At 38.4% G+C, this 20719-nt stretch overlaps 1 protein-coding gene across 1 annotated transcript; it reads left to right on the forward strand.

Annotated features, from left to right (window-relative positions):
- Positions 1–153: 153 nt before the first annotated feature.
- Positions 154–7882, forward strand: LOC147537656 (S-adenosyl-L-methionine-dependent methyltransferases superfamily protein). Its single transcript, XM_086642492.1, has 15 exons — positions 154–698; positions 775–863; positions 1153–1219; positions 1331–1446; positions 1639–1705; positions 1879–1927; positions 2176–2261; positions 2474–2730; positions 2819–2874; positions 3679–3764; positions 4522–4614; positions 5262–5643; positions 6027–6559; positions 7064–7298; positions 7401–7882. The coding sequence occupies exons 1-15, from the start codon at positions 483–485 to the stop codon at positions 7673–7675; spliced, it is 2607 nt and encodes an 868-aa protein (XP_086498618.1). The 5' UTR covers positions 154–482; the 3' UTR covers positions 7676–7882.
- The last annotated feature ends 12837 nt before the right edge of the window (positions 7883–20719 follow it).

The following is a 20719-nucleotide window of genomic DNA, read 5'->3' on the forward strand; positions in this document are numbered from 1 at the left end:
TATCGAAAACCTAAAGAAGGGGTGCCTATATACTGGGTTTGAGGCGGGCCTTCCAAACGGACTTAGGAGGCAGGTATAGAGTTCGGGTAAGGGATTTTTTACTTGAGCCCAAACCTGCCCATTATCTAGAGGTCCCCTCGGTGGGCACTACTCACGCCGGGCGGGCTCTTCTCCTGTCGGACTTGGATTCTAGGCCAGACTCCCCGCCCGAGTTTCGGGATCCTGGGCCAAATTCCAAGCCTTACAAGGCCCCCCAAGACAAGGTCCATCTAGGTAAAGTTTCCCCTTGGAGACCCACTTCGGCACGATCTTTTAGAGAAGAGCAATTAACCGTTGATATAGAGTTTCAGAATTTCATGTTCAAGAATGAAAAAAACACCCTAATAAGATTACAAATCTTAAACCCCGAAATCAAACCCCGCCATCGCTAACTAGCTTCCCCTACTCTCCTCCAGTCAACCTCTTTCACACCAGCAACAGCCATGGGCGGAGGAAGAGGAGGGCAAAAGCGAGGCCGTACGCAGCGGAGACACTTCCGCGAGAACAGAGAAAACGTCTGGAAGAAAAGCAAATCTGATTCCACCACCACTACCACTGACAATCCCCCTTCCTCCACCGACAACAACAACAACAATGGAAATGTTTCCGGTTGGGAGCCATTTACCACTCAAAACCTAGCTTTCGAACAATACTACAAGGTACTCTCACTCTCCCTCTCTCTCTCTCTCTCTCTCTAGTTCTTGTTTTGATTTAGTTAGTATTTGTTTATTCCAGGAGCAACACATAGTGCCTGAAGAAGAATGGGATCTTTTCATGAAAGTACTTCACAAGCCACTCCCTGCTGCTTTCAGAATCAATTCTAGGTATACACATCTCTTATTTTCTTATTCCAATACATCTACTATGTGGTTTAAAAAAAAATTAGGTTTTGGAAGGCAGATCATTTTGCCAACTTAAAATACTTCATGTGAATATGGAATTATGGCTCAAGGACTTATAGGAATAATAACTACTGTAAATTTGTGCAAGAATAGAGGTTTAAGTTCTGTTTTTGAATCCATATTTATCACAGAGTTAACAGATTGGTGCTTGTGTATTTTGCTATGGAGTTAATTTAGTTCTTTTTTGTTCTTCAAATTTGTGTTTTATTAGTGGCCAATTCTATCAAGACATTCGCTCTCAACTAGAGAATGATTTTATGGTAACTCTTGAATCGGAGGTGCGTTTATCATATATATATTTCTTTTGGGAAACTTGTCCTTTTTCAACACAGTTTTGCGTTAAATAGTTAGAGTCGTTCTCAATTTTCTCCTACTCGTGTTGCTCGTAGGAGGCTGATGGCGATGAAGAGAGGCCTATTAGACCATTACTTTGGTATCCAGACAATTTGGCTTGGCATTCAAATTTTTCTCGCATGCAGTTACGGAAGAACCAAACCCTCGAGAGGTGAAAAATATTTCTTGAAAAATGAACTACTCTTATATTTTGCTTCTGGTGAGGAAATTATTGTAGCTGTTTGTTGTTACTTCTTGAAAAATTTTGCATGCAAATTTAGACGAGATTCATTTTCCTTATTCAGTAGACATTGTTTAATTGACTTAGCAAACCACCTGTCATGGTTCTTATGCAATAATATAGGTTCCATGAGTTCTTGAAGCAAGAAAATGAAATTGGGAATCTAACAAGACAAGAGGCTGTTAGCATGGTGAGTAACTCTATAATTACGTCAAGCTGTCGAGTAATCTCAGTTATGTTCCATTCGTACTATCTCCTTAAAAAGTAGATGATATCTTGGCATGCATTGTCGCAATGTTGCAATTTTTCCTTTGTGTTAGTTAAGGAGTATTGGGCTAACATTATTGTATGACTTGTGAACAGGTTCCTCCATTATTCCTGGATGTACGCCCGGATCATTTTATACTTGATAGTAAGAAAATCTTATCATGCATCGTAGTTCACCTAAGTCTCGTCATTAGCGTATCTTTGCATTCGAAAGCAATTGTAGTTAAATGGTGCAAAAGTTTATTTCGAGTTTGTACATCATTTAGCTGAGTGAAAAGGTTTTCAAGTTCAGCTAAAGAATATGTAAACTTGTTGATACACATGCCTCATATCATCGTACGTGTTAAGGGAGAAAGTCTAATGCTTGTGACTGTTGTTTTTGCTCTAATGCAGTGTGTGCTGCTCCGGGTTCAAAAACATTCCAATTACTTGAGATGATACACCAATCAACTGAATCGGGACCGCTACCTGCTGGAATGGTCTTTCCCTTATCTTGTTCTGCACTTTGATCCCAGATGACATTTCTTGACATATGTTTGCTTAGGAACTGATTGATTATAGGATTGTAGAACTAACTTTGTACTCTGATTTTCAACTTATACGTCGTTTAAAGAAGGATTAGTACGGAAGGCATTTCATTTTGCTCGTGGTTCTCTGTCCTAATGGGTTCTGATTTTCCTGATTGGTCTAGGTCATAGCTAACGATGTTGATGCCCAAAGATGTAACCTTCTCATACACCAGACGAAACGAATGTGCAGTGCCAATTTGATAGTTACAAATCATGAAGCTCAACACTTCCCTAGTTGTGTGAACAAAAGTAGCTTAGATACACCTGAACTGGGAAGTGCAAATGTAATTAGACAACTACAGTTCGATCGTGTCTTATGTGACGTTCCATGCAGTGGAGATGGCACTCTCCGCAAGGCTCCCGACATTTGGAGGAAGTGGTAATATTGTTAATCTGGTTCTGTATTCTGATATTTCTCTCTAGTGCTTTATTACCTTATATTAAGTGAAGTTTTCCTTGCATTTCAGGAACATTGGAATGGGCAATGGAGTCCATCGCCTCCAACTGCAGATAGCTATGCGTGGTAAAGTTACAAACTGATAAGGGATAACATTAAGAATAACAATGTTATCCAACTCTATTACAAACTTTTACTGTATTTTTAACTTAGTTCGAACGTACATACACTCGTGTACTTTTGGAATTTCGCTTGCTCATTCCAATGTTTGTTGTAATCTAGGTTCGAGGTGTGAGGTGTCTGTAAGATCTTATACATCATGGACTCTTTTAGCAACTAATACATGATATGCATTGAATTAAGATGCAAACAGTGAGAGGAAAAATAAGAGGAATCTTTTTTAGGTTCATTCTTTAATATGAACTTGTTATCTGAAATCATTCTGCAAAAAGCAATTCTTGACTGAAATCTTGTGTGGCTGATGTTGTTTCTAATAATTAAAACCAAAATTGGTAAGATTTTAGGTTACCTATCGTTTGTTCTGCTAAAACTAAAAAGCAGGCCATATTTAAAGATATCAGTGCGAAACCTTTAGGTGCCTACATGTTGACTTTGGCATCGCATAAGACCATTTCCAGTTTTGTTCAACTGAGAGATTTCGAGTCCCGAGTCCTGACCATGAATATATTTGTGTTTTTTCTTTTTTGCATTGTCAGCGTGCCTCGAACTCTTGACATCTAATGTGGATGACTATACCTCTTACCACTCCAACCAAGGGTTGTTGGTTATTTGTGTTTGTTTATGTTTAAGAAACTATCTTGTCATGTAAATGATGTTGTGATGTGCTGCATGGTGTCTGATTTGTCCATAAAATGCTATATTAGTATCTATATTTTTTTAGTAATATTATCATTATGTTGCTTGTTGCAGGTATAGCATTGCTTAAAGTGGGCGGAAGAATGGTCTATTCAACCTGTTCGATGAATCCAGTTGAGAATGAAGCTGTGGTTGCTGAGGTAAGCAAGGAGCTTTGTTTTATAGTTTTATCCATTTTCTTTTACTCGTCCATCGTATGCTACAGATATATTTAGAGGTGCAGTAACTTGCTGCAGTTGGCATATCTCACCATTCTTCCTCTAACTTATTTTCATAGATGTGTAGTATTTCCTCTTGGTTTTCCGTTATTCATATTCTCATTCACATCCTCTTTTAATCCTTCTGATTCTTATTAATTTTTATATTTTTGTATAAATTGTTGGTAACTTGTGTGACAGAGATAATTTGGGATTGTTCTTCTGTTGCGAAGGACTCGTCATGTTGTTAGGAGTGTAAAATTCAGGTTATGTTGTTGGATACAATTGAGTACGAGATTTGTTTTCCTTGGAAGAGCAAGGAATCTTTCCTTGTCTTCCACTATTGTTTATATTCTTTGTTTCCTGACCAAAACGAGAACTTTGAAAAGTATATTTTACTGGAAGTGTAAATGTGTTGGCTTATATTATTGATCGTCATAGTGGTTTCTAGTAGTTAATTACAAATTGGTAGAATATAGGGAACAGTTGTATTGATCTCCATGAGTAGGTATTGATCACAATGTACGCTGCTTCAGATTAGATATGGAGTTCACTTAAACAGAACCAGTATCTCTTATTTTCCATAGTCATGTTTTAATCTTGTTCCTTTTCATGGTTTCATGCTCTAGTGACTGTACACTCTCTTTGCTACTTCTCTTCCATCTTCATTGAAATTACCACCTTATGCATATTTCCTCAGATTCTCCGGAGGTGTGAAGGGTCTGTGGAGCTTCTTGATGTTTCCAGCGAGCTTCCCGATTTAACTCGCCGTCCAGGTCTTAAACAGTGGAAGGTTGGTGTTTAGTTACTCCAGATTTCGAAATGTGACTTTCTTTTGCACTTCCCCTAGATATTATATCTGATGTTATCATGTATTTCCATCATAGTTTTAAAGGGCCATAATATGGTGATCATGACATTGCAACTTAGTGTTACTATTACAAATTTTACGTTGTTGACGGTTCGAAACATTAATCCTGTGGGTTTGCAGTCTATATGTGTAAAGCTATATGATCTGAAGTTAATAACTTTTAACTCAAAATGGATTCAAACTATGGATTTTGAATTGCCACTCCATACTTGTGTCATCGATTGTCAGCATGCTTGAGGTGAATAGTCATTCTATAGGATTAGCATGTCTTTCTCTGAATAAGTTGCTTTCAAGTACATTGTTTCCTAAATCAACATCACATAAATGAAGCTGGACGATGTCTGTTGGAAGCTATTTTATATGTATATTTAGGTTCAACAATTTTTAGCATCAATCCTTTATTAGCTGAATATATGAAGTATACAGAGATTGCAGTTAGGTATCCCTTATATGATCCAGATAGAGTACTTTCGGTTAAGTTGTTTTTGTTGCAAAGCTGTTTAAGCACTGTTATATGCAAAGATTCGTTATAACCTCTGTATGACATCATTTTCACATTTTTATGTCAGGTGCGTGATAAGGGCTCGTGGTTAGCTTCTCACAAAGATGTTCTCAAGTACCGTAAAGGTGCGATTGTGCCAAGCATGTTTCCTTCTGGTAGAAGCTTTGACATCGATGCATCAGAGTCTGTTGGTTTGCCTGAAGATGTAGTTCCTCCTGAAAACTGCAATGACCCTGGGATGGAAAATGACACAAACTCGGAAGAGAATCGTCATAATGTAGATCCCGAATCTGGTCCTGACAACTCGGAGATCCCTAATGGTTCAGCTGATGTTTTGGATGAGGAAGTTTCAACTCTCCCTCTTGAACGATGTATGAGGATAGTGCCACATGACCAGAATACTGGAGCTTTTTTCATTGCCGTCCTTCATAAGTTGGCCCCATTTCCTGGTATATTTTTCACCAATGTCATCTTACTATGTTCCTAATGTGGAATCCTGGGATGGTAATTAGGTAGAAATTAGTAAACATAGAGACGATTTACCTAGTTATTCTCTATACTCCTGGATAATTGTTCTATTTTGTAGTACAAGGCACAGATATCAAATACGGAACTAGTCCGTAAATGAAGGGTTGTATAGGTATAATGGCTGATTGTATCATTCAGTTAGGTCAATTTTACTTGGAATGGGTAAGATGAGATATCATATAATTTTGTCCTTGCAATGTACTAGCAATGAGCCATGGAAGTAGACATGATTTCCTTGGGTAGCACTATAATTTCCAACTATTCATTTCACCACATTTTGACTTTATTTAGTGATTACTGGCAGTTTCTGGGAATAAAACTAATCTCAGTGGATGTCCAACTAACGCGGATGAGATAAATGAAGATACAAAGGAGATCAATCCAAATACACCACTAAATGAAGCTAATGGCCAACATAATGTGGCTCCTGATGTTGAATTACTGGTGAATAAACAACCAGAAGAGGGTGCTGTTAGTCTTGATTCTCGTCGCATATCCGAAAAAGAGAACGAGCAATTGGAACCCAAAGGGGATGTGAATGGAGAGACTGAAATCAAGAAACCTAAAGAAAGTAATCGGAGGTTACAATCTCAAGGCAAATGGAAAGGGGTGGACCCTGTGGTATTTTTCCAAGATGAGGCTATTCTGAACGGTATAAAGGAATTCTATGGAATCAGTGATGCATTTCCATTTCATGATCACCTTGTGACAAGAAACACTGATGCCCAAAGTAGCAAGAGGATTTACTATATATCCAAGTCAGTTCAGGATGTTCTGAAACTAAATCTCCGGGTTGGGCAGCAACTGAAGATTACTTCAGTTGGCCTGAAGGCTTTTGTAAGTAATTCTCCTTCAGTATTTATTGTCTTACTATTTACTACTGCGTGAAAATTAGTCTGGGTCTCGCTGCGCACGTGGATCATCTTTGACTCCTACAATACTTACTCTTGGGTACTTGTTCAGAAAGAGATGGTTGATTTACTAGATTTTGGTGGTGTTTCTTCTTAAAAATTGTCTGGTTCTGACTGAGTTGTCTGAATCTGAGTCATCTGATTTTGACTTGTTTCAGTGAGGGGGCAGAATAGTCATATCAGTTTATTTCGGAGAAGGGCTTTTAAAACTTATTTTATGTCCGACTCAAATGGATCCAAGATCATCCTGAGATAGTCATTAAGACGAGTTAGACACACGGGATAGATAAAAGACACATTCTAAAGTGATCCGAGCCAAATCAGATCTCGTGTGTGATTTGATATCTGAATTTAAAGAAACAAACAGAACCGTCTTGTCATTGTCATTTCTGTTTAGCATCTCTGAGAATCTTATGTTATATTATTTCAGGAACGGCAAACGGCAAAAGAAGGCAACTGTTCAGAATGTCCATACCGTATATCATCCGAGGGATTACCATTACTTCTTCCATATGTCACTAAACAAATTCTGTGTGCATCTTTAGTAGATTTTAAGCACTTATTGCAATACAAAAGCATCAAATTTGCAGATTTTGTTGATTCTGGCTTTGGTGAGAAGGCATCTAAGCTCAAGTTAGGATGTTGTGTTGTTGTGTTGAGAAAAGGTAAGAATTGCGTCCATTCCTTCTCTCATCTTTATCAAGGAACTACAAGACAAATCCGTTGGTTTTTTAACTTAACATCTGGGTGTTCATTACTTGTTGCAGAAGATCAAGGTCCATCAGACCCTATCAAGGTTGATGCCTCCACAATAGCTATCGGATGCTGGAAAGGTAAAACAAATGTAAGCGTTATGGTTTCACCAACAGACTGCCAAGAACTGCTCGTGAGACTTTCTGTACGCTTAGGGATCAAAATGGAAAAGCCTCTAGTGCAGGAAAGTGAAAAATCAGAAGCAGTAGAAGTCAATGGAGTAGAAACCATGGATGCTGATGAGAAGAACTTAGAAAAAGAACCAGTTAACGAAACCGTGGTAGGTTGAGTTCTGGATCTATTATTTTTGTTTTTGTAATGCTTAAATTACTATTAACTTATTTGAAACTTTATGTTATGACAGATAATTTATCCTCTTTTAGATGGGTAAGCCATTGCTGTCATTTTGGTACTGGTATTGTTAATGGCAACAATACTAATTTTACTACAATTTATTAGTGGAATTGGAGTTCCAATTTAATTTAAAATTTTCAAAGAATGGACTCTAAGGTTGTGTCTGATAGCATCTATTTTCGTAGAAATAGAACAGTTAACATGAAAATAGGGGACTTCCACTATTTGATAAATAATTTAATTTATTTCCGTAGTTTTATCCCGTCAGCCAACATTTCCATGAAGTACTTAAATTCTTAGTTTCCACAGTTCAACAAAAAAAAAAAAAAATTCTTAGTTTCCATAGTTTATTCCCCTTTAGGTTTGTCAAACATATACCACATTGTCAGTTTCTTGGATCCCCCTTCATTTTCTCTCCCAGTTTAGTTTATGTAATTGTGTTAATCTTTGGGTGTTCTTTAGCCGTCATTGCTTCTTTTATTTTCCTTTAACATTCATTCGTGGCGGGGGTTTCGAGATATAAAGAAAAATTTTCGCGGCACAGATTAGTCGATGGATATTTCTTTTAACTCAAAATTTTACTTTATTGAACTTTGCCTCCTAATCTTCGTATTCGCTCTCTTCCTCTCTCTGATGTTGTTCTCTTTCTCCCACGGTCTCACATTACCTCTTGTTCTCTTTCACTCCCTGTCTTTCACTGTTTCTTTTTCGCTCTCACTGTTTATATTTGTTGTTTTGTGTTTATGTTTTGCTGCGAAATCCTTGAAGAGGGTTTTGCCGGAAACTCTACTCGAAGTCTCATTTTGGCGAAGTGGACTCTTCCATTTGTTGGAACTGTGTCTGTGTAAGAGAGGGACAAAAAGAGAGAAAAAGTAAGAGATCTGGAGAGAAACAATGAGTGATTGAAAGAGAAATAGTGAAAGATGGAAAGCGAGATAGAGAGAGATGGACAATTAGGAATTGAGTGAGATATTAAGAGGACAAAGAACAAGAGAAAGAGATGGTGAGAGATACTGGGAGAGAGAAAAACATGAGAGAAATAGACAGAAAAAAAGACAAAGATTAGGGGGCGGAGTTTAACCAAGTAAATTTCGAGATAAAAACGAAATATGTCTGCCAATTTGCCCAAAGCTACGACCGTATTTATTCCAACATACTAAGGCCCGACCAATCTTCAACATGAATAAGGGTCCATTTCATACACGTGAAAATCAGGTTCGAAAATCGACTTTTACGAGAAAATCGATTTTCCATCATTTGATTTAACCAAAAGAGTGAAAATCGAGTTACCGTAAGAAAAAAAGATTAGAAAATCATGTGAAATATTTTCCCATGTGAAAGTCGTTTTCCCACAATTACACGCTCTCTCATCCCGTCGCTATCATACTCTCCCTATAAACTCTCCCACAATACATGCTCAATCTCTTTCACTTGAAAATTTCATTTTAATTGAATTTCTCCACTCTGAAAATGATTATGATTAGGGATGAAATTAAAGACCGCGAAAATCGGTGAAAATCGAGCCAGACAGGACCACAAAAAACCGGACAAAAATATTTCGGGCTATAATGGTCGGTCTTTTTTTCGATTGAATTGGTTTTTAGGTCCAGTTTGGTCTTTTTCTGACAAGCTCGTGGATCCCGAACCGGACTGATTTAAGTGCTATATATAATGGCAAAATATTGATGGATAACTAAGTATTATATCTTTTAATTACTTTTAACAAAAAAAAAAAAAGTATTATATCTTTTAATTGAATTGTTTGTGTTCTCATTCTTGTTTCGATACATTATTGAGTGAAAGAAAAATTAGCGAAATTGTTGTTATTGTTTGATCTCTTGCGCACAACATTAGCCTCAAGATAATCTTTTGATTTTCAATATTTGGTATAAAGTTAAATTAGGTTTAAACCGAAAACCGAACCGATTCGATTTTTAAATGGGTGATCTATTTTATTTTGTACATGCTTTTGGTCGGGGTTTTTTACATATAAAAATTGGGCCATTATAATAGATACCCGTACAAATATGTTAAAAAACCGGTCCAACCAGACCGGTTTCACCCCTAATTATGATCATGTTCATTTTCATTATGATCTTGTGTAATGATGATTTCTCTAGATAATTCTGAATTTCTAATGTTCGAAATGCCAGAGTTTAGCATAATCACCATAGATTAATATAATTTGGATTTTTAGGGTCCATTAAAGAAACTAGATTTCTAGAGTTTCTGCCATTAACGAATGTAGATTTCTAGGGTTTTCGCTATTAACAAATCTGAATTTCTAGGTTTTAGAAGACAATCACCAAGGTTTTTGCCATTAACAAAATCATAAACGAGATAAATATATAATTACTAGATATTTAAGCGAGATCATAACGAATTTTCAATGTTTCCGTCATTAAAGAAATCATAACGAATCTCTCTCCCCCAATCTGTTATCTCTCTCTCTACCTATCTGTTCTCACTTTCGCTATGTCCATGGGCCTCTAGGGTTGGTAAGACGAGATCAAGGCTAAAAGTATAAAAGTACCACCTAAAAAGGGCAATTAATATATCATTTTTTAAAGGCACACTTATTTTCATGTGTTCCTAAACATTTTAAACTTTGTTTCGTATCAGAAAAACTTGATTTTCTTTCCTATCAGAAAAAACTTAGTTTTCACATCCAAATGCTTTCCCACGTAACGGACCCTAAAATGGTGGGGCGAGGGGGAGGAGGAATCTCTCTCATTCCTTGGAATATTTCAATGTCTATGTTATTCTGTCAGTGTTATTTGGTTGAGATATTTAAAATGTACTTCCACATGATGTTATTTGTTTGGGATATAAAGCCATTCACATTTCAAGATATTTTGATTTAATGGAGTTGTAGACATTGTACTTGAAATTTGGGGATTTTTGGAAAGAGAATGTCTTTGAAATCGTTGAAAATATAGAAGAAATTTGTGAACATTTTGATAAGGAAGATAATAAAAATAAATATTTTGATTAGAAAGATAATAAAAATTAATAATAACGATAATAATAAGAGTTAATTCCTATATGGCCCCCTACTTTGTGACCAGCTTCCTTTATGGCCCCATTTTTTTCGTAAATTCAAATATGGCCCCCTATTTTCAGGTAAATGTCATTACTACCCTTCTTAATAATAAATTTAAAACATTAAAAAAAAATATTTCCACCTCACCCCTCTCTCTCTCCACCTCATCTCTCCCTACACCTCACCCCTCTCTCCCTCTCTCCAATTCACCTCTCTCTCTCTCTCTCCAACTCACCTCTCTCTCTCCAACTCACCTCTCTCTCTCTCCAACTCACCCCTTTCTTCAAACCTAAAAAAAAAAAAAAAAAAAATTTCTCTCTCCTTTCTCTCTAAATTTTTTTTAAAAAAAAAAAAAATCTCTCAACTCTCTCTCTCTAAAACTCCGGCGAAGGTCTGCCTGCTCCGGCGAAGGGAAACCCCCTTCGCCGGAGTTTTTAGAGAGAGAGAGATGAGAGGAAAAAAATTTGTTTTTTTTTTTTGGAGGTCGCCGGCCGGAATAGAGAAGATGAAGGTGAGTTGGAGAGAGAGAGAGGAGTGAGTTGTGAAGAGAGAGAGGTGAATTGGAGAAAGAGAGAGAGGGGTGAGTTGTAGAGAGATGAGGTGGAGAGATAGAGAGGGGTGAGGTGGAAATAAGTTTTTTTAAATGTTTTAAATTTAGAATTAAGAAGGGTAGTATTGACATTTACTTGAATATAGGGGGCCATATTTGAATTTACGAAAAAAAATGAGCCATAAAGGAAGCTGGTCACAAAGTAGGGGGCCATATAGGAATTAACTCTAATAACAATGATGATTATTATTATTATTAGATAATAGTAATAATATAATTGTATGTAATAACAAAACAATATAATAATACTACGATAACATTATACTAGTAAATTACTATACTATTATAGTGTTATACTATTACGATATAATATTATTAAACTGCATTTTATTATTATTATATTATAATAAATAACTACTAATTGTCCATCAATATTTACTAATATCTAAATGTCCACGAATATATTTTTTAAATGTAAGTAAAAATATGTTATTTTAGATTATAAGATAATGATAATACTATTAAATAGTAAACATGTATGAATTATTCATCAATGTCAACGGACATCAAGATGTTCATGAAAGCCTAAAATATATGTTTGAAATATCAGTAAAAATACGTTATTTCATTGTCTTTTATTAACACCTTTCTCGAATATCATTTTAAGTTAATCTTTTTGGCACCTAAAATTTTTGATATTTATTTTTCTGTAATCACCAATATATTGTCTCATTATCTTCTATCACGAGAAGTGAAGGTATTTTGATTCGTGGTTTTAGTCCGGCTTTTCAGGTATATATTTTGATCCGTCGTTTTGGGGTACTTTGATCCGTCATTTTGGGGTAAATTATTTCTTTTCCTTTGAAGATATTTAGTTAGTATATTAATTTTCTCAGGAAATAGTTTAATACTTTCCGTAGAAATATCATATTACTTGTGATCATGGGCGGACCAGCGTGAGGGCAAGAAGGAGCAATTGTCCCTGGGTGGTTTTGTAAATTTTGTATCAGAGCAGAGAAATTTTGTAATTTAATTTTTTTTTTTTTAGAATGTCAGGAAGATTTTGGAGGGTTAAGAAGTTTCCAAAATCAGCCGAGAGGAAGAGACAAACGAGAGATTACAGGTAGAGACGATTTGGAGGGACTAGGGAGGTAGATACTCATTTTTTTTATTGTTGAAGGGAGGTAGATACTCATTAAGGTAATCAAAGTTAATTTGTTTTAGTTTCTTATTTGTAGATTGTTTTAGACAGGGGCGGAACCAGGATTTCTGATGTAGATTGTTGCGGAAGCGTAAAAGTAATGGAATCCACCATTGTTAATAAACTAAACTAACGAAATAAAACTGATAAAATAACGATAAACAATAAACTTGATTAATAATAAACTTGGTTGATAATATTCTCTGATCTGGTTAACAAAGACAGACTAGACTTCTCTTATATAGAGATTGTACTTTCCTAGATAGACTCAAATAAGGAAATAAGATAACTACTAATAATACTTTCCATTGCTAAGACTCATAATTATGGAAACCCTAAATACTTAATTATAGAAACTACGCTAATGTAACTTTTTAACCGTGAGGCCCACTATCACCATGGCCGTGAGGCCCAATAGGAAGATGGTCTCCATCATACTCCCCCGCTGCGGAACAACTTGCCCCCAAGTTGGTGTTGTCATAAAGCGGATCGTCCAAGTAATGAGGATATATATCAGCGATGTTTAAGGTAACTTCGGCGACGAGTTTGAAGGCAATCCTTAGTTCCCACTTTTCACGAAAATTGCCGAAAATCCGAAGAAGAAAAATATTGACAATATCACCAATTATAATGTGAAACATATATTGCCAAGATACTCGCAAAAGCAATACCAACGTAGATACGTCTAGTAAATTGCGACATCGCCCGTCGTCTTTTAGTTTGACGAAAGAGGTCACATATACAACCTGTCTTGTTCTTGGAAAAACAATGGATGGCCATGAAGATTGGTTTGTATGATTCTTTGAAGTTGAAAGCCATGAAGAAATCAATGGAGGATAAAGTATTTTATGATTCGACACAACTAATTCGTCTCCCGGAATCATATATGGATCAAACAACTTATTCGAGCTTGTGATAGTCAGTTGAATTTCTTCTTCTTGATCTGTCTCATCGAAATTTTCTTCCTCCATTATTGAAAAACTAGGATTTTTTTTTATCAAAAACCTCTCCTTCAATAATATTGACCATGGTAGTCGAAGGAATTTCGGATAATAATTTGTTCGATTGGATTTGAGATTCTATAAAAGATAAGTATTCATCTAAAGGAAGAAAAACATACCTAAAGATGCTTTTCAATGTAGTCCAATCGTCGACGAATTTTTTTCCTTGATCAATGAGTCTCCATTGCATCTCGTTGAATTTTTCATAGACTCTTTTAGACAAGTGTTGTTCGATGACAAAAACCTTATCTTCGTCATGGACTTCTTGGTTTATAAACCAATCTTCCATCTGTTGAATCCAAAAATCTATATGATATTGATAATCAAACATAAGAATTTTGGAATCGACATTAATTTTGTTTTGATCTTTTCGATCAACATAGAGTTGTTGTGCATCTCTTAAAGGATCCCAACCTAAACGCGGAAGATTATTCCAACATTTAAGATGAGAAGTATTTAAAAAAAAATTATCTGTTCCCAGATTCTTAAAGCTCTGAATACCAGCTGATGTAGATTGTTGCGGAAGCGTAAAAGTAATGGAATCCACCATTGTTAATAAACTAAACTAACGAAATAAAACTGATAAAATAACGATAAACAATAAACTTGATTAATAATAAACTTGGTTGATAATATTCTCTGATCTGGTCAACAAAGACAGACTAGACTTCTCTTATATAGAGATTGTACTTTCCTAGATAGACTCAAATAAGGAAATAAGATAACTACTAATAATACTTTCCATTGCTAAGACTCATAATTATGGAAACCCTAAATACTTAATTATAGAAACTACGCTAATGTAACTTCTTAACCGTGAGGCCCACTATCACCATGGCCGTGAGGCCCAATAGGAAGATGGTCTCCATCATACTCCCCCGCTGCGGAACAACTTGCCCCCAAGTTGGTGTTATCATAAAGCGGATCGTCCAAGTAATGAGGATATATATCAGCGATGTTTAAGGTAACTTCGGCGACGAGTTTGAAGGCAATCCTTAGTTCCCACTTTTCACGAAAATTGCCGAAAATCCGAAGAAGAAAAATATTGACAATATCACCAATTATAATGTGAAACATATATTGCCAAGATACTCGCAAAAGCAATACCTGAAGGATTTATCCGTTCGGTCTGAAGGAGATGTCCTTCCGAAGGAGTGTCCTTCGACCAAGGTGGCAATGCGATCAATTTGTCAGTTAGGATAACGATGACCACACGTAAAGATCATCCAGTCCGGTCCAATTAGGGGTCGTAATGCTTTGCTAGAAGCCAACTACGATCGTCGGATCAAGGAGTTGATTCGATGCTAACATAGACCGGATCCTACAACGGGTTACACATAAGAGTGGTAACTTGATCGGAGAGATTTGACTAGACGGGAACTGGCTAAAGTTGGATGGGATTCAACTGGAAAGGCTGAAAGGGTCCGAATGGAGATTCGGGACAAGATAGAAAATAGGCTCTTTGGGCCGGCCATGAGATGGCCGACCAGAGTAAGTGGGCCGGCCATATAAGGCCCATAGTGGGCTGCCCTGGCCGGCCACACTTAAGGGGATTATCAAAATACCCCAAAAAGGGTATTTTGGTAATTATCTTTTCTGTGACCCAGAAAATAGAAAACCTAATCTGAATGAGATTCTAATTAGGGTTTGTCTATATATTGGGTCAGTTGAGAACAGAAAAGGTGTGGATTTTTCTCTAAGGAAAATTATACAGCTCTCTCTCTCTCTGAATATACAGCTATTGGAGAGAGAGGAATATAGAGAAAAAGTTCCCATTCTATCAATCTAGTCAAGAAGAAGAGTTCTTCTCAACCTTCTACTAAGTCCTAGCAGTCTGAAAGGAAGGGAGATCAAGTCTATTCACTCGGTGTCTCAAGTAGAGGAGCTACAGTTGGAGCTCTCGATCTTTGCATGCGATTGGAATGGTTCGAGGGAAAAACGCGTTAAGGTATTTATCCCTCTCTAGTTCATTGATTAGTTTATGCATATAGATCCTGGGCAATCTAGTGTTAAACATGAGATGTTTGAGATTCCGCTTACAACACTAGGTAGTGTATGAGATACACAAAACCCTACAGTGGCATCACGAGCCGGTTGCATGAAACTATCTCTGACTAGTCGAATTAGATTCGAGCTTGATTGATTAGATTATTTTATGTTTAAATAGGGATTTAGACATAGAATTGATTAGTTTAAATTAGATTTAGACTTAATCTGATAGAAAATTGAAAGAGTTTCAATGGGAAGACTTTAAAATTTGGTGTTTTTGAAAAGAGTTTTCAAAATAAAATTTTAAAGCAGATGGTTTTTTGAAAAGAGTTTTCAAATTGCTGATTTTTGGATGAAGAGTTCATCAAAAACAGCAAAAAGTTGGAATTTTTGAGAAATTTGGAAGAAAATTGGGTGCTGTCCAGAGACCGGACTGACCAGGACGCGTCCCAGGACGCGTCTGGCCAGTCGCGGACGCTCAGGACGCGTCCCAGTACTTCCCGGACTGGGAATCCGAGAGCGTCTCGGATTAGGACGCGTCCGAGAGTTTCTCGGACAGAGGACGCGTCCGAGAGCGTCTCGGACAGGGATCCCGAAGGATCCGCGTCCAGCACGTGAGGTCGCGTCTTCCAGACGCGACCACAGAGACATGTCCGGACGAGTCTCGGATTGAGAATCCGGACGCGACCAGGACAGACCTTCTATATAGCGTCTGGGACGCGTCTGGTGAGACCAGAAGCTACCTCGGACTGGGAGTCCGAGGAGCACAGACTTGGGCAGAGCGTCTGGGACGCGTCTGCTGGGCTGGAAGCGTCTGGCCTAGGGCCAGGACGCGACCACCCGAGGGACATGGCACGGTCTGGAACGTGCCAGTCCGGGTCTGACCTTGGTTCAGATCTTGACCGAGACTTGACTGGGTCAAGTCAAAGGGTCCCTTGACCAAGTTTGACTTAAGTCTTTGGAGTTAGACTCGGGTCTTTTGGGCCTTGACTTAAGTGGGAGGTTATTTTCTTCTGCCAACTTTGACCATATTTTTTCCGAAAGCGACCCGGGCCCACCAAAGCCCGAATCGGAGTTTTTCCAAAACGATTTCAAAAATCTTTTGAGATAAAACCAAACGAGCCATTAGTGGGACTTAAGGCACGTTAGACATAGAGATGTCGGTAGTATCTCCCGAATAGCTATCTAGAACATAGCAAACCTAGATTCGGCCTAAGTAAGCGAATCTCATACATACTTGGGTGTTTTATGAATGTCATATTATTATGTGTGTATGGATGTGAATGCGGGTTCTAGTATGGCCATAGAATCGTTCTATCTTGTTTTTAAGCACGGATGGGTGCCCGTTGTAATTAATTTAATTTCAAGTTTTATACGATCTGCGAATCGTTGAGTCTTGTAATTAGAGTTTAAGGGTACAATTGAGTCCATTGAAGAGCCAAAGGATGAGATCGTGGTTCGAGTGGGAGAATTCAATGGATGTTCGAGGATGGAGATCCAGGCGAACGGAGGCTAAACAAGCAAAGAACCTAAGAAGATTAGATCTTTTAGGTTAGGGGCCATACTAGGATCATATCTGCTTGATTTATTTTCTCGCGCGCATTTACTTATTTACGTTTTGTGTGGTGTATGATTATGTTAGAGTTCACAGTAATGCATGCAAACAAAAACGTAAGAGTCCCCAAAAAGAATTTTGAGTAATGCCTACCCAGATTAAGACACCTGTTGCGCCCTTGTTCATCGATGGTGGGTCATGCCAAAGCAGGGTGCCATCTTTTACCTCGGGACAATACGGGTAGACCTATGAAGAGGTCTACATGTCTAAATGGTTATTCTCAAACGAGTCAGCAAAAGAGTTTTGGATTTCGAGGCAAAAGGATGAATTTAACACATAAGTGTTATTCATCAACCAAGAGTCATATGAGATATGATCAGTAAGGAGTTACTCACCCAGGAGGGTGAAGTTAAGGGCAGTGCCAAAGTACGCTTAGCTTCACAGGAATGGGGTCTTGGAATCGTATTATTCATAGGGGGACGTTTTTTCGTTGAATAATATGGCAAAAAGTGTTTTTGCATAAACATTGAATGTAGTACTTAGCAAAATCCTTATTTTGTTTCTGTAGAGTAGAGATGGCAAATAGGATTAGTTCACGTTTAGATAGAGATTTATACGACTTTCTAGATTGGGAGGAAGATCAGAGAAGAGTTCTCGATGCTTCAAAGAAAGAAAGCGTAATAGAGCTACCAGAAAGGGAAGTGGAAGTCGGTGCCTATGTTATAGAGGTCAATTTGGCAGATATGGCTGACTCTCCCTCATGGGTATATGATACCGGATGTGAAGCTCACATAATTTCAGAATTAGATGAGCTCAAGGAGGTCAGGTATCTGACAAAGAGCGAGATGGTTCTACGAGTTGCAAACAAGGCAAGAGTTGCTGCTGTGGCTGTAGGAACTTTCGAGCTCAGTTTAGAGACTGGGTTGATATTAGTGCTACGTAATTGCTATTACGTACCGACTATATCGAGGAACATCATCTCTGCGTCGGTGTTAGACAAAGAGGGATATCACGCTATAATAAAGGACAAGAGTTGTTCTTTATACAAGGGTGAGATGTTCTACACCAGTGCTAAGCTGCGTAATGGTCTTTATGTTGTGAACATAGAAGACGAAATCCTGAACATAGACACGAAACGGCTTCGTACTCATGATTCTAACCAAAGTTATCTCTGGCATTGTCGTTTGGGTCACATTAACATGAAACGCATGCAGAAGCTTCATGCAGATGGACTTCTGGGATCGTGTGATTTGGAATCGTACGATACATGTGAGCCATGCTTAGTGGGCAAGATGACAAGATCGTCCTTCAAGGGGAAAGGAGATCGGGTGAGTGAACCCTTAGGACTGATACATACGGATGTATGCGGACCTATGAGTACATTCGCGAGAGGTAACTATGGTTACTTCATTACGTTCACTGATGACTTCACTAGATATGGTTACGTGTATCTAATGAGGCATAAGTCGGAATCGTTTGAAGTGTTCAAACAATTCCAGAATGAAGTAGAGAATCAGCTTGGCAAGAAAATAAAAGCCATTCGATCGGATCGAGGTGGTGAGTATTTGAGTCAAGAGTTTGAGGATCATCTTCGGAGTTGTGGAATAGTTTCACAACTCACTCCTCCAGGAACACCTCAGATGAACGGTGTGTCCGAGAGGAGGAATCGAACATTGATGGACATGGTTCGATCGATGATGAACTTAGCCGATCTTCCTAACACTTTCTGGGGGTATGCTCTAGAAACGGCTGCTTTCACACTTAACCGAGCTCCATCAAAAGCTGTAGAAAAGACGCCACATGAGATGTGGACTGGAAAGGTTCCAAAGTTGTCTTTTCTCAAAGTCTGGGGTTGCGATGTTTATGTAAAGCGTTTACAAGGAGATAAACTAGCACCAAGATCAGACAGGTGTCTCTTCGTCGGTTATCCGAAAGAGACAAAGGGGTATTACTTCTACAACCCGTCAGAGAACAAAGTGTTTGTTGCTCGTGATGGTGTCTTCCTTGAAAAGGAGTTCCTTTCCAAGAAGACAAGTGGGAGAAATATAGAGATCGAAGAAGTTCGATATGAGCAACAAACTGGCACCGTTGCACCGATGTCAGAAGTCGCGATTCCTAACTATTATGAGCCGATAGAAGAGGAAAGAGGGGATGAGATGGTAGATCTCGGAGATCCTCCCGCGCAGAGCGAATGTGATTCGCAGGAGAACCCTCAAGGAGTTGAGAGTGTCTCACCTGTTGTTCAAGCCCCGCGTAGGTCCGCAAGGCTGATTGAGTTGTCTCAACGACAAGAGTTGTTGTTGGTAGAGGATAACGAACCCAGCACCTACGAAGAAGCTATGACGAGCCCAGACTCCGAAAAATGGCTGGGAGCCATGAAATCCGAAATGGAATCCATGTCTGAGAATCAAGTTTGGAACTTGGTTGATTTGCCCGATGGGGTAAAACCCATAGGATGCAAATGGATTTTCAAGATGAAAACAGACAAGGATGGAAACGTGAGCGTTTTCAAAGCTAGACTGGTGGCAAAAGGTTACAGACAAGTCCAGGGTATAGACTACGAAGAAACCTTTTCCCCTGTCGCGATGCTTAAGTCCATTAGGATTATTCTAGCAATTGCAGCTCATTATGATTATGATATTTGGCAAATGGATGTCAAAACCGCCTTCCTGAACGGTAAACTGGAAGAGGATGTGTATATGACACAGCCTGAGGGTTTTGAGGATTCCGGGAATGCTGGAAAGGTTTGCAAGCTTCAAAGGTCCATCTACGGGTTGAAGCAAGCAAGTCGGAGCTGGAATCTTCGATTCGACGAGAAAATCAAAGAGTTTGGTTTTCTGAAGAATGAAGAGGAATCTTGTGTATACAAGAAGGTTAGTGGGAGCAACCTAGTTTTCTTGGTCCTGTATGTGGATGACATACTGATCGTTGGAAATGACATTCCTATGCTTGACTCCGTGAAAGAGTGGCTTAGGAAGTGTTTTTCAATGAAAGACCTAGGAGATGCAGAATACATATTGGGCATCAAGATCTATAGAGATAGATCGAGGAGGATGATTGGACTTAGTCAAGAGACTTATATAGATAAGGTTCTTGGGAGGTTCAAGATGGAAGACTCTAAGAGAGGATTCCTACCCATGACACATGGTACGACGCTTAGCAAGACTCAGTGTCCCCGAGATCCTGATGAGCTAGCACACATGAAGAAGGTGCCTTATGCTTCGGCAATAGGATCTATCATGTACGCCATGGTCTGCACTCGCCCAGACGTCTCATATGCTTTGAGTATGTGTAGTCGTTACCAATCTAATCCAGGGGAGAAACACTGGACCGCAGCCAAAAATATCCTGAAGTACTTGAGAAGGACTAAGGATCACTTCTTGGTGTATGGCGGGAAAGACGAACTAATCGTGGAAGGCCATGTGGATGCGAGCTTCCAAACGGACAGAGATGATTTCCGATCGCAGTCGGGTTATGTCTTTTGTCTAAACGGAGGAGCAGTAAGCTGGAAGAGCTCAAAGCAGACTACTGTAGCAGACTCTACTACAGAAGCAGAATACCTTGCTGCTTCGGAAGCAGCGAAGGAAGGAGTTTGGATAAAGAAGTTTATCTCCGAACTTGGTGTAGTTCCTAGCATAGA

Source organism: Eschscholzia californica, unplaced genomic scaffold (genome assembly GCF_041429995.1).
Source record: "Eschscholzia californica isolate CP2 unplaced genomic scaffold, dmEscCali1.0.p SCAF_5, whole genome shotgun sequence".
Classification (NCBI taxonomy): domain Eukaryota; kingdom Viridiplantae; phylum Streptophyta; class Magnoliopsida; order Ranunculales; family Papaveraceae; genus Eschscholzia; species Eschscholzia californica.

Bases quoted from the DNA above. Each gene is read 5' to 3' on its own strand.
- LOC147537656 (XM_086642492.1), top strand. From the start codon at position 483: ATGGGCGGAGGAAGAGGAGGGCAAAAGCGAGGCCGTACGCAGCGGAGA. The intron at 864-1,152 runs GTATACACATCT...GTGTTTTATTAG, and splicing joins GCTTTCAGAATCAATTCTAG to TGGCCAATTCTATCAAGACA. The intron at 3,765-4,521 runs GTAAGCAAGGAG...ATATTTCCTCAG, and splicing joins ATGAAGCTGTGGTTGCTGAG to ATTCTCCGGAGGTGTGAAGG.